Source organism: Scatophagus argus, chromosome 16 (assembly GCF_020382885.2).
Source record: "Scatophagus argus isolate fScaArg1 chromosome 16, fScaArg1.pri, whole genome shotgun sequence".
In the NCBI taxonomy this organism is placed as follows: domain Eukaryota; kingdom Metazoa; phylum Chordata; class Actinopteri; family Scatophagidae; genus Scatophagus; species Scatophagus argus.
In genome coordinates this window covers 14,765,930-14,779,262 of record NC_058508.1, presented here as the reverse complement: position 1 = coordinate 14,779,262, position 13,333 = coordinate 14,765,930, and the positions used below count along the sequence as shown (strand labels likewise).

Sequence of the window (13,333 nt, the reverse complement as noted above, 5' to 3'; positions counted from 1 at the left end):
GCCTTTTGTCCAACTTTGTCCCCTTTTCTTATTGAGTGAATGTGTGCGGCTGTTGTCAGCTCACATGGATCCCAGAGGCCGCGTCAGGGCGCCTTGTTCGTTCAGCAAACACACCAAAGTCCTCCAGAGTGGGGGGTCCTGCTGCAATGGGAGCCCCGCAATGCTCTGCAGCCCAATAACCGGGTAGAATTTGGCTCGAAGGACGTCAAGCAAACACACTGCAAATGGCACTTTTATTTACTTGCGTTTGCGTCCCTTCCCCCAACATCCTTCATTTACTGGGATCCACAGTGCCATTTCCAGGAGCCCCATGGCAACAGCAGGCCTTGTCAGTGGGGGGAGGGGTGGACAACTTTCTCATGATGTCACCAAACCATGGTGATTGGTGTTGCAAAGAGATGAAGCTCACTCCAAGATTTCAGGATACCAGTGGTTATTTGGATTTTGGTATTGAAGCTTGACCTGTGGATTATGTTATGATCTCACGAATCTGTTTGCGAGTTCCCTCGGTTTGGTAACCCCCTCCCTCCAGACCTTTTCACCATTGGATTTGGAGAGACTGTGACTTTTTTGTGACCTTCTGAAACTGACTGACTGTCATTCACAGCCACTTCATGCAGCAACTGGCCAGGTGTAAAGAAGTGAGGAGAGTCAGAGTTTAAACTTCTCTCTTGAACTCCCTTTTTTCATTTGCTTTACAGCTATGTGTGGCGCTTTGGATGTGAACAACCGAGTGCAATGCCTTCCCAGAGAGACCCGTTTGGAAATGTGTGGCATTGTCCCTGTATTTAAACTATTTAGCCTGTCTTGCTTAATGGTTGCCAGCTTGGAACAGCTTTAACCCTTTCTGTTTTGGTCAGACAAAACGTTGTACAAACTATTTTACGATACAACACGGCCCTAAGAGATACTTCACTGTGAATGGACCATCACAGAAAGTTTCAATGACAAAAGCCAGTCCTGTCACTGCGGCTCTCTTGACTTCATCTTGGCTTTGAATGAGCGTGTTGTTGCTTGCTCTACACAGCCTGTCACTCACCACACTCGCTTCTTGTGTGATTGTGATAATGCAATCTGTCCCAGCTCCTCTGCTTTCAGCCCTGTCAGACTCAGTACATCGGCTGTTTGCACAGTCCAGTGAGCACCAGTGGCTTTGCCTCGTTGGTGGAGTCCTCCATAGCAACCAGGCCAACCCCCTTTGACCTCTGACCGGTGTCAAGGCCTTGGGATGAGAGAAGAAAAAATAATAGTTCCTGTCTAAATTCAGCCATTAGAATCTGGAGGAGACGGGGGCGTGCCCTCTAGCCTCTAAAGGAAACACACATGTTTGGGCTTTGTGGGTTGACAAAGATCATCAGCCAATGGCGGGACAAGTGCAGACCGTGATGGATTGTGTAATTGAACATTTGACATTTGATGGATGTCTAAATGAGGAGCATAATAGGTTGTGTGATGGATAGGTAGGAAGCGAACACTTAGATTTTCACACGGGAGCGGATGTGAGATGTTTGCTTTTGGGACGGAGAATGATGGATCGATTCTTCAGGGAGGAGGACTCGGCAAAGGAGGGAATGGATGCGTCATACTACTGTTTAGTTTTTAGATAATTTCTGTTTTCACCATCGACTGGATCATCTTGTGCATAAACACAATTTATAGCCAAGGACCAGTAACCATTATGATCCAACTCTAACTCTATGATCCAGATATTTACAAAATACAAACGTTGCGCTATTACATTCAATGAGGTAAACACAAGTTCAAATCACACAGTGTAATGAGGGACTGGGGTGAATTCCTGTTGAAGAATCATCAGTTTAACATAATCATGTTTGTTTTGTGCATTCAAAGTATTTCTTTAACAGAAAAGCAACCCAACAGCTGTTCTGCCTAATTCAGGATAGAACAATCTGAATTTAGGGCCCTGCTCAAACATAACTAAGCTCAGCACCCCAGTGTCAAACATGGATTCAACAGAATTTTATTCTTGCAAGTACTTGGTTGCATTAAAAAAAGGCACTTTATTTTCTCTCTGTACAATTTCCAATATAAGATATTTTGCTGAATTATACACTTTATAGACAAAAGAATTGGGGCACCTGACCATTACACCAACAAGACTTCAATGACATCATATTCTAAATGCACAGCTTTGCAAGTGTTTCTGTTTGTATGTTTGCCTGTTCATGCAGTAGAGCATTTGTGAGGTCAAGCACTGATATTGGATGAAATGGCCTGGCTCACAATTTCCATTCCAGTTCATCCCAAAGGTGCACGATGGGGTTGAGGTCAGGGGTCTTTGTCAAGTTCTTGCACACCAAACTCATCCAAACATATCTTTATGGACTGTTGCCACAAAGTTGGAAGCATAGCATTGTTCAAAATGTCTTTGTATACTGAAGCATTAAGATTTCCTGTCACTGGAAGTAAGCATCCTAGCCCAACGCCTGAAAAACATCCCCATAGAGAGGGGTGTCTGGATACTTTTGTCTATATAGTGCAGTGTATAGTGTTCCAAGTTAGGCAGGAGCGTGGGGATTCAATTAAAACCATTACTGGTGGTAAACCAATGTTCTGAGCTCTGAGTTACGGCAACAGTTATCAAGTGGACAAGTGTTGGCGACAGCTGAACGCTCAGCTGGGAAAAGAATGGCTGAGCCCAGGGAAAGTAGAGCTATAGGGGCTCGCGGAAACACTCACACGTCTTGTATGCACATGCATGTTTCTGTTTCACAGAGTGACTGGGCACAGGTGACACTCAGTGACTGTTCAGAGTTCAGGACCCTGTCATGTTCTTGTTTTCCCTCCCAAAGGTCAAAGGCCAACTGGATTAATTAACACCGAGGAAGTGAAAAACTGAACTCTACTACATTTTTTCTGTGGGAATGGACATGTGCATATGACAGAAATAAAAAAAGAATAAAAACAGGCCATTTTTTTGAAAAATGAGACATTAAGTATGAGAAATCAATTAAATATAAAGATTTTTTATTTGATTCTCTTTGACTTGCAGTCTGTCTTCAATTTTTGGTCCGCACGCAGTGTTTCCAGTCTCTCAATCATATGAAAGCTGTTGTGGAGCTGTGCACTCATGTCACACCACAAGCACAGCAAGTCTTCCCACTTGCAGAATCACGAGACGAACCCTCGCTGGTGAGACATAATGTGTAGACTTTTGGGAGGATTATCACTCTGCTTTGGAATGCATAACATGTCTGAGTGGGGGAATCAAAGAGAAAAAGAACCTCACAGTGTGCTGACAGTGAAATTTTGTTTCGCCGTGCTATTTAAAAAATGTGAAGCTTACCGAAAGGACTCTTAAATATTTCATGAGCCTCTCCTGATGTTATGATTCCAGAAACTCTTCAGTGGTTCAGTGTGTAGGACCCTATTGGCAGAAATGGGATTTAATATTCAGATTTATGTTTTCATTAATGTATGAAAATAAAATCTATATAGGGAAATATGTATATATCATATCTATCTATTTCTTGTTTTTATCCACCACCAGTGGTTCTCCTACAAGTTTAGAAAGGGAGGATGAGACCAGGATTATTCAACTGGTTGCAATCTGTAATCTCATTCCTAGATACCAAATCCTACGCAATAGACCTTAAAATGTAAATTTAAGACAATCCACAAATTGCTGTAAGATACTCGCATACCAAATCACATCAACTTTCTTGAGCTATAGCAAGTCTTTATATAACTGTCAAAGTGTGTAGGTCAGTTTACTCATCATGAGGGCAACTACTCAGCCAGCAGTATCATGGGGTCATCGGGAGACATGATGCTGCTGCTGATGACCCGCTGCACAGACTAAAAGTACTATTTAGCTATTTTGAATTAGACCATTATTTGCGATTATCTAGATGTCCAAAAATGTTATTAGAATGAATGACAGGAATATATTAGTTTAACAAGCAGGTAAAAGCTTAAGGAAAATATTTCTCATTATCTTAATTCAACTCTAAAATATGAATTTGTTTTGTTTTTCCACTTTGAGAAACACAAAAAATTTTTGCACACTAAAACACTGGCCTAACTAAATGGATTTAACACAAGGTTCACAGATCTCTTTTAATAAGACCAATGCTGCCCCCTGCAGGACGTAACATCTTTAGCCACAGCTTCGCGGTGAATCCTGAGACAATGACCGTGTCGAGGCCAGAGTGCATTCCTCCACTTATCACAATCACGCCTGCACCGATGGGCTCAGTTATGTCTAATATTAACCCACAAACCAAAGCCATAATAACAGCACAGAAAGTGGACTTTATGTTTAAAGTCTTTCATTGATCCCAGAGAGACCGCTCATATTTCCAGCTGTGGTGAAATGTAGATTTATGCCGTAGTCATAACAAAGGCTCAATGAGACTGACACTCCGTAAGAAGGGTGGCTGGAGGTGTGATCCGCAGACATGCTGTCCACACACATTGATGGATGGCTTAATTCTGTCTTATCTGACACTGAATGTACCTAATACAACAGGACATCAAATAAAGAGTGTGAGGCAAGTACGAGCCCACCTGCATACATGAGTAAATATTCAGAGAGAAGGATGCTTCTTCCCTGCTGATGCAGAAAACCGACAGCTACAAGTCGCTGTCCCAAAGACAACAATGATACCACGTGGGAAGGAAACCAAACTCTGCTCTGCGCCCAGAGTGATTTGGCCGAGTGTGTACTTAAAAACTCATCAGTGAGTCCACAAGGGTTGGCTTTTCACTGAGTGTTGGAAGATGTTTCATACCAAATTTAGAAAGAAAACACAGTCCAACAGATCAAGTTCAGTTCATGACGCCTGGGAAGAAATCCAGTAATAAAACAACAGTTGATCTGCCTGTGAGAGGTCTATGAGGTTGTTTATAATGGACATGTGAACACTGGCGAGCTTTAGTTCATTTTACTGATCACAAAGTCATGCCAGGATTACTTTCAGTAGACTTCAGTTAAAATGAGAAGAAACACAATAAATATGTCTTCTTTTTCCTTCATTCATACAGTCATTTTATAAACCCTTGAATGGATGAAACAAGACTTTTATATACACACAGTACACGTTTTCACTCAGGGGAAGGTACAGTCAGGGTGGCAGATTTACAGTTCAGCAATGGGTTTGTGTGGCCAGTACGGATATTTCTGTTTGTCCAGTTTTGTTTCTGGGAAGGCCTCGTTCAGGTCTTCTGTAGTCATCTGCTTGAAAGGAATCATGTTGGTCAATTTGTCCAGCTGGGGAAAGAAGAGCAGAGCAAGAGCACAAAAGATGATTTTGATGAAGTGTTTCCACTTTAATCAGATTAATTAATACACCGAATCATCTTTTCCTCTTCAAACAGTTGCAATGCAGCAGTATTACTTGAGTGTGTAATACATTTAAGTTTCAAGCAGTTTCCTGCCATCTTTAAACGTCACGATCTCATTCTCCTCTTCTCCAATCACAACCTGCCACATTCTGCTTTAGCCAGTCATTTGCAAGCTGTCCAATTTCAGCACTTCAGCTTCATTCCTGATCACCAACACCTGTGTCTTGTCCTGGAGGGAAAGTCTCCCAAGTGACAGAAGACTCTTTCCTATGCAGATTTACTTTCTGCCAGCATCCAAGTGCCAAAGTCTATCTCTTCTGCTATCAGTAAGTTAATATTTCTTCAAGTTTCTCATTCTTTTTTCTTTCTTATTAGTCTCTCCTGTCTGAAAGAAAAGTTTTGGCTCCTGAATCAGTGGTAAGCACAGGGGCTGATGATGCCAAGTTTTACATTCATAATTCCCACCTCTTTCTCATAGTGGACGATCCGAGCTTTGGATTCTTCAATGTAGGCAGCAGCTGATGCATCCTAGATCATAAAAAAAAACAAAAAAAACCGCACAAAAACATTAAAAGTAGAGTTTTAATACAGTTTGTACTATACTACTGCAAGATAAATCCGTACACAGTGACACTCACTGCTTCTGCCTCCTGAGTGTTGATAAGAGCTGTCTGAGTGTCTACAGGCTCAGGAACCTTCAGGGCACAGAACTGAGACGACATAAAGTTAATGCCGATATCTGATTTTATTGTCGCCTGATATCAATCAAATACTCTACATCTTATTATGGTTTGACAGCCATTACTATGCCTAATAATAATATAAATGTTTTAATCACACATCTGTTCAAAGAATAAATCAGTAGTGCATAGCTAGACTTGCTGGTAACTTCTCTTACCTTCTTCTCAAACTCATCCACCATGCCTGCTTTAGCCACAGCAGACCTGTAGTAGCTCCAGTCGATGGCGACGGGTTTCTCTGGCAGGAAGCTGAGCCTGTGAACACAACCTCCTCTGTAGTACCACTGCACCACCAAGTCTCAAACAAAGTGTGTTCACAACATATTGTGTACATGCCTGCTAAACTTGCAGAAAAATATGAATTCAATACCACATTCAGAAATGAAACAGTGATGCAGCTATACTGTTCCACATTTTAAGAGAGGAATGGGATTTTTTTAGTTCAGTGTAAAGGCGTGACATATGTAGGAAATGATATGCAACAGGGACTACAAACTTTGCAGAGACAGCCTCACTCCGTGCCTTCAGGTTGTTAAACATGTTCCTCTGGTTGGGTGGCACCCTCTGTGCAAAAGCCACCCAGTCAATGGCCTTCAGTGCAGCTCGCCTCGCAGCCATGTTGCAGGTTAACTAGAGGGGACGGAAAAAAGCTCAAGCTTCAAATCCCCATACAAAATAATCAGTAAATCAGCGTAGTTGGTTCAGTCTGACTGATGAATATTTTTAAGACAGTTACGTCACAACACCACTGTCAGTGTTTTACATTTTGTCATGTTGTAATATTTTGCAGACCACTCTCCCGGATTGGTCCCAATATGTTTAAAGCATATTTTAGAAAGATGTGAACATAAAACCAACATCATACCGTCGATCATCCCTGGCGTCCGACAGAATATTGGGACCAGTCTCGCTGTTTGTTGTTTTATTTTGAAGGTTTCACAGGAAGTGTTAGTATGATATTGTGTCTTTCTTAACACTCACCGGAGTTTGCTCACTTAACCACAATGTAGACAGTTTTAATTAGATAAGGTAGAGACATCATTGCTCATAATGAAGCCTGTTCTTTTGTATGTAAATGGTGTATATTTGACTGGTGGTGTACAGTTATAAAAGTAGTGGAAGATGGGAAAGTTACAGGGGAAATTACGCTGGTACCTTGGTGATAAATATGCCCATATAATAGATTTACAACCAAACCGTGGGTTAGAATTACACGGAGGTCATTAGGGTTTATTATACCAAGTGGCTTAAGGCACAAATATTAGAGAAGAAAACTGCACTCGCTCATGACCTCAGTATTTCTTAAATCCTACCTACAGCCCTGCCATCTGACTTAAATATTTCACTGGACAATTTGTTGAGAACTGGTTCAGTTTGGAAAATTCATTAAACAAGACTAGTTCAGGCTTCACTAACGGCCCCTTGAGACAGCAGAATCAAACATGTTTGAACAAGAAACACCTCATAAGTTTATTATAGCAGCCTAACTAGGAGTGGAGCTAAACATATAGACTTTGTCCTAGAAAACGCCATATGGGGCTTTTAAATGCAAGTGATTTAACGCATTTGTCACAAATGAAACGTATAAGAAATTGTTATGACAATCTGTCGATCACATTGCGAGATATCTTGAGTACAAAACTGATATGTTCATTTTTTATAAATCATTAAAGTTTGTCCTCTGTGGAACAGAAATGTAATCAGCAGTACAAATGGATATTTTCACACGTATATTAGTGAAAAGTCTGGCCTTCTTTAGCTTCTGCCTGACAACTGTGGAAAACATATGCTGCTAGGTTACATCATCTATGTTCTAATGCATATAGTTCATTTGATAGAATGATGAGGTCAGTCTAATGTAAGTCCAAAACATATGAGCATAGTGGCACACTTAATCTGTTTTATAAGCACTGGGACTGTTATAATAAAACCACATTTAACCCTCCTGCAGGTGTTTAGGATATTTGCAGGTTTGCAAAGATACTCTCAGCCAGTATGAATGAATGGAGGTTAAAGATTATACAGACTGTGATGCAATACAAGAAAAACAGCCTGTAAACCAACACTTTTGTCCTGTTTTTTTGAGTTGCAGAAATGATAAACTATTTGTTTTACACACCATTGAAGCAGGACAATAAATGATGTGTAAAACAATATTTAAATTGTCTCTCAGGCGTGCAGGATACTTGCAGGTTTGCAAAGATACTCTCAGCCAAAGACGACAAGTGGAAGTTAAAGATTACACAGACCTTGATAAAATCCAACAGGAACAACCATGAGCAAGTCATTTGTTGACAAGCCCCAGTAACTTCTAATAGAAGCAGTCAGTTCAAGCAGGTTGAGTACGTGATACTTGGGACGAATGACAGCACTGATTTCTTACTCACTTCTAAGGTCCTGTGCTCACAGTCTGAGATCTGTGGATGGACTCAAACACAGCAAGACTTGGAAATTATGTGGCACAAATTTGCTCCAGCATTTTCGGTAAGTTTATGCACGTCATGTCCAGTAAAATGGGGGCCTGATAGCACTCAGATGTCAATTTCACTTTTAAGTCTGTGATGGTTTACTACCTATGCAGAAAACAATTGGCTTTTTTAAATGAGGTGACAAAGATCTTTGTGAGATATTTTTCTATTTGGATATATACAAATAATGGGTCATCCTATCTGTAATGCCTAACCTGGAGGTTCCTTTCAAATTGTTCATTAACAACAGATGATTTTAGCACACTTCTTCCATCCTCACAGTATTACAGCTAAACAGTCTCACACGTTTCCTTCACTTTTTGGCTGGAGTTGGTCAAATAAAACAACCTTAAGTTTAACATCAATCAAACCAAAGATATCATCTTTTTTATTCCACATATTCACCTTCCTTGTGCTCCTTAAGACCTGCAAACAGACTTTGAATTGTAAATTGGCAACAATAAAAACAACATCAATGTACTTTTGTTTAAAAAATGTCCTGAGAATCAATAATTACTATTAATTCAGTTGCATGTTGTTAATGACACAATGTGCTGAAAAGTTTGGGGAGTATTGCAGTTCTAAGACAAAAAAAAAAAAAAGAAAAGAAAAGAAGGAAAAAAAAGAAGAAGAAGAAGCTCACATAATTAATGGAAGAGCTCCTAAGAATGTCTGCTCATGTTTGACTCACAGACATTACAGGACTAACCGTGAGCATTCGTTCTCACAATAATGTGGTCTTTGTGTTTTTTCCATATGTTTGGTTTAATGGTCATGTCAGTGCACTGAAATGGTTTTGGTTTTCATTACTTGGTTTGCATTAGTCCACTCATGCTTTGATTTTTCTTGGCCATTAAGGCTGAGAATGAGCCTGTTTTTCTTGGTATGGTTTATGTTTTTGTCTCTTATTCATTAGGCTTATCCAAGGTTCATTGTATTGCATGATATAGGAGAACAGGGACTCGTCAGTAAGCATCCTCTTCATATGTGCAGTAATTGGCATTATAATGTTGAAATCATAGTCCATGTATTATATTTGACCCATGTGCTTCTCCTTGAATGTTGTTCTCTATGCCAGGTCACTCCATGTGGACAGTGCTCCTCAAACCCCCGCTCTGACCAGCAGCTATGTCCATGGCACCTCCTCCAACTCTCTGCTCTCCTTGACTGTAAGCCAGAGCCTGGAATCCACAGTCCAGCGTTGGCCCAATCGTGAAGCTGTGATCTTCTTGAAGGAGGGCATCCGGAAAACCTTTGCAGAATTTCAGCAAGATGTGTGTCTCAGATCTTGCGCCTTCAGTTTCTGCTTTCAGGAGCCTTCATGCATTTGTCAACCATTTGCATTGCACTGGTTCTCTTATTTGAGATCAATCATCAGCAAGTTTCTCTAAATCCAATGAAGATCTAATCTAATCTAAACACTGGTATTGATACTACTGATGGTGTTTTTTGTGACACTGGTGCAGGTTGATAAGGTGGCTGCAGGTCTGCTTGCTCTGGGCCTGAAGCAGGGCGATCGGCTAGGAGTTTGGGGACCTAACACCTATGAATGGATCCTTTTCCAGTTTGCTTCAGCCAAGGCTGGAATTATACTGGTCAGTTGTTTATACATTCCAAGTTACATTTACAGTACAACCTTGCAGGCAGATTGACAGTGCTACAGCTGGATGACTGGACAAATTTTCAGAATACATATGTTAGCAAACACCATGCTGTCAAGTGTCAGTGAGTGTATATTCATTAGTGGATGTACCATTACAATGCATGTTTACAGGTCATTATTTCACACCTGGTTTCAAACTGATCTTATCCTTGCAGGTGTCTTTGAACCCAGCTTATCAGGTGAGGGAAGTGGACTTTACACTAAAGAAGGTAAGACGAGTTCCGTTACAGGGTCTTATCCTACTTACATAACCACATATCAAGGCCTACTGTAATAGTGAACCAAAGTATTAGAAAGGCTGTCATGCCTTTCTATTACTACTGACAGCTGACAACAATTGTACAAGTTTTCACTGAGTTGTCACATGCAGGTCCAGTGCAATGCTGTGGTCTGCCCTACCCGCTTTAAAACGCAAAATTACTGTGAGATGCTCAGGGAGATCTGCCCAGAAATTGACACGACGCCAGCAGGCATGATCAAAAGCTCCAGGTTAGACAGAGCCAGAGCTGAATGTCAGATTTATTGCATGTTTTATTATTATTATTATTATTATTATTATTATTTATATTATAAGCAATAATACAAGAATGGAAATACTTTAAAAAGTACACAATCTATGATGAATGGTTCTGTGGATCTAATATAAAAAAACCCTGTGTTGGGTCTGGCAGACTGCCGGACTTGCGTATGGTGATTGTGACAGACAGCAGACAGCTGGGGATGCTCCACATAGACGATGTGATTCAAGCAGGGGAGAGTCGACACCACAAAGAGCTGATGGATCTGCAGAACAAGCTGTCCTTTGACGAACCCATTAATATCCAATTCACATCGGTAACCTTCAGTATTGCACCTTTCACACTGACTCACACCACTTGGACTGACATTATGCTCTCACATAGATCCAACAACGATTCAGATTAAGTCAAGTTGTTTTATTTGTTTCAGGGGACTACCGGGAATCCAAAGGGAGCCACTCTTTCCCACCACAATATTGTGAATAACGCCTACTTTGCAGGTCTCCGAATGGGTTATGACTGGAAAGTAAGTCCATATTTGTCACTTGATTCAAAGAAAACAGTGTTACTGTACCTAATCTTATTTTTCCGTATTTCTGTCAGCCTCAGGTGAGAATATGCGTGTCTGTACCCATGTACCACTGCTTTGGCTCAGTGCTGGCAGGGCTGAGTATGGCGGTACATGGTGTCACACTGGTATTCCCTTCCCCTGGCTACAATAGCCAAGCAAACCTAGAGGCCATTCAGAGGGAAAAGTACGGCAGGTTGCACATCACCGGAATTACTTGCAAATAAACAACATTTTGCACTTTTATTAAGGGCCATTCATGTTTTTGCTCTCCAGGTGCAATGTCGTCTATGGCACTCCTACAATGTTTACTGACATGCTTGGCCAGGATTTGAGCAAGTACGATTTGTCATCAGTTGAAGCTGGTAAGAAATTTGAAGACTAAAATGATATGATTACTATGCATGGAATTTGGTGTGATGTTCAACAAGCATCTGACACATTCCTCCTCTGTGTGCTGCTGTGTTTTAGGTCTCATGGGAGGTTCTCCGTGCCCTCCTGAGATTTTGAGAAAACTGAGAACAGACATGAACATGAAAGGCATAACTGTGAGCAGTAACATGTCATTTTCAAATAATATTCCACAAAAGCAGTACAGTTTCTCCAGCATATTACATAATTATGTACATTATGTTTTCATAGGTAGTTTATGGAACCACTGAAAACAGCCCACTTACGTTTATGGGATTCCCACAAGACACCGAGGAGTTGAAGCTACATACTGTCGGATGTATCATGCACCACACTGAAGTATGCCGTAACTTTTGCACAAACCTTTATCACACATTACCATAACAACACTGAGACTTACGCCTGTGAGTCTTTGCTATAGGCTAAAGTGGTGGACCCTGCTACTGGAAAGATTGTCCCTCTGGGGACTCCAGGAGAACTGATGATCAGAGGCAACTGTGTGATGCTTGGATACTGGGACGATCCGGAGAAAACCAGTGAGGTTATCTCTCAAGACCGCTGGTACAGGACTGGGTGTGTACAATGACTGTTTGTCTAATGAGGAAAACAGATGGATTGATCTTCATGTAGAAAATATTCTATACATTTTGTGTTTTTTTTACATTGTGCGTTGTGTATTTTCTTCTACAAAGTGACACGGCCAGCCTGAACGGTCTGGGATACTGCCGCATTGAAGGACGCATGAAAGACATGATCATCCGAGGAGGGGAGAACATCTACCCTACTGAGATAGAGCAATTTCTCTACACTCATCCCAAAGTGCAGGAGGTGCAGGTGAGACTCAGAACCACTTGAGGGCAGCAAAGAACAGAAACATTGCTTTCCAAACAGTCTACAGCAAAGATACACACTGAATTCATATGTTTGTGGGGCAACTGTAGATGTTCTTTTCATTGTAAACAAAATGTATTTTATGCAAAGTATTTATTACCCAGGTGGTTGGAGTGAAAGATGAGCGGCTGGGTGAGCAGGTGTGTGCCTGCATCAGGCTGAAAGAGGGCCAGACTTCTAGTCCAGAAGAGATAAGAGCATTTTGTAACGGCCAGGTGAGAATAGGTGATAAATCAAATTGCCAAAAGCTTAAAATTCTCAGAATCGGAGCACAACTGTTCAATTTATGGCCTGACATTTCTCCCCCCCTGCTAGATTTCTCACTTCAAGATCCCACACTATGTGTTCTTTGTAGACAGCTACCCTATGACAGTGACTAGAAAGGTATGATAATTCCGCTGAACTATCAACATGGTTGTGATGTTTTACGCTTGATAAATAAAATGAGACTGACATAGTTGCTTCTTTGTGTTTTCTAGATCAAGAAGAACGTGTTAAAGGAGATAATGGAAAAGAAGTTAGGCCTTTAAGTTTGTGGACCCTGATGGACTTTATGTGCACCCACTGGGAAAGCAGTGGGAATTCATGCTTTCTTTGCTGAGAGCTGAACTGGGACTATAGAACTCCTGGCTGGACTGTCATTAATTGAACTTCTTCTACTTTTACTTCAGATGGGTGATGTAACTGACAGTTTTGGAAAGTGTAAAGCGGACTTTGTGCTCTCTTTAATTACAGTATATGACCAAAACTACGTAACAAACAACATA

At 41.0% G+C, this 13,333-nt stretch overlaps 2 protein-coding genes across 2 annotated transcripts; one reads left to right on the top strand and one right to left on the bottom strand.

The window, feature by feature from the left end:
• Positions 1-4,787: 4,787 nt before the first annotated feature.
• atp5pd (ATP synthase peripheral stalk subunit d) lies at positions 4,788-6,705 on the bottom strand. Its single transcript, XM_046415231.1, has 5 exons — positions 6,544-6,705; positions 6,206-6,302; positions 5,946-6,017; positions 5,773-5,835; positions 4,788-5,233 (listed from the first exon to the last, which is right to left on the bottom strand). The coding sequence occupies exons 1-5, from the start codon at positions 6,663-6,665 to the stop codon at positions 5,102-5,104; spliced, it is 486 nt and encodes a 161-aa protein (XP_046271187.1). The 5' UTR covers positions 6,666-6,705; the 3' UTR covers positions 4,788-5,101.
• Positions 6,706-8,324: 1,619 nt separating this feature from the next.
• Positions 8,325-13,331, top strand: LOC124073188 (medium-chain acyl-CoA ligase ACSF2, mitochondrial-like). Its single transcript, XM_046415228.1, has 16 exons — positions 8,325-8,531; positions 9,594-9,789; positions 9,982-10,110; positions 10,334-10,387; positions 10,549-10,667; positions 10,850-11,012; positions 11,127-11,222; positions 11,300-11,451; positions 11,541-11,629; positions 11,736-11,812; positions 11,907-12,014; positions 12,097-12,248; positions 12,368-12,509; positions 12,671-12,781; positions 12,882-12,950; positions 13,046-13,331. Exons 1-16 carry the CDS (start codon positions 8,410-8,412, stop codon positions 13,094-13,096), a joined length of 1,830 nt encoding a protein of 609 aa, XP_046271184.1. The 5' UTR covers positions 8,325-8,409; the 3' UTR covers positions 13,097-13,331.
• Positions 13,332-13,333: the final 2 nt, after the last annotated feature.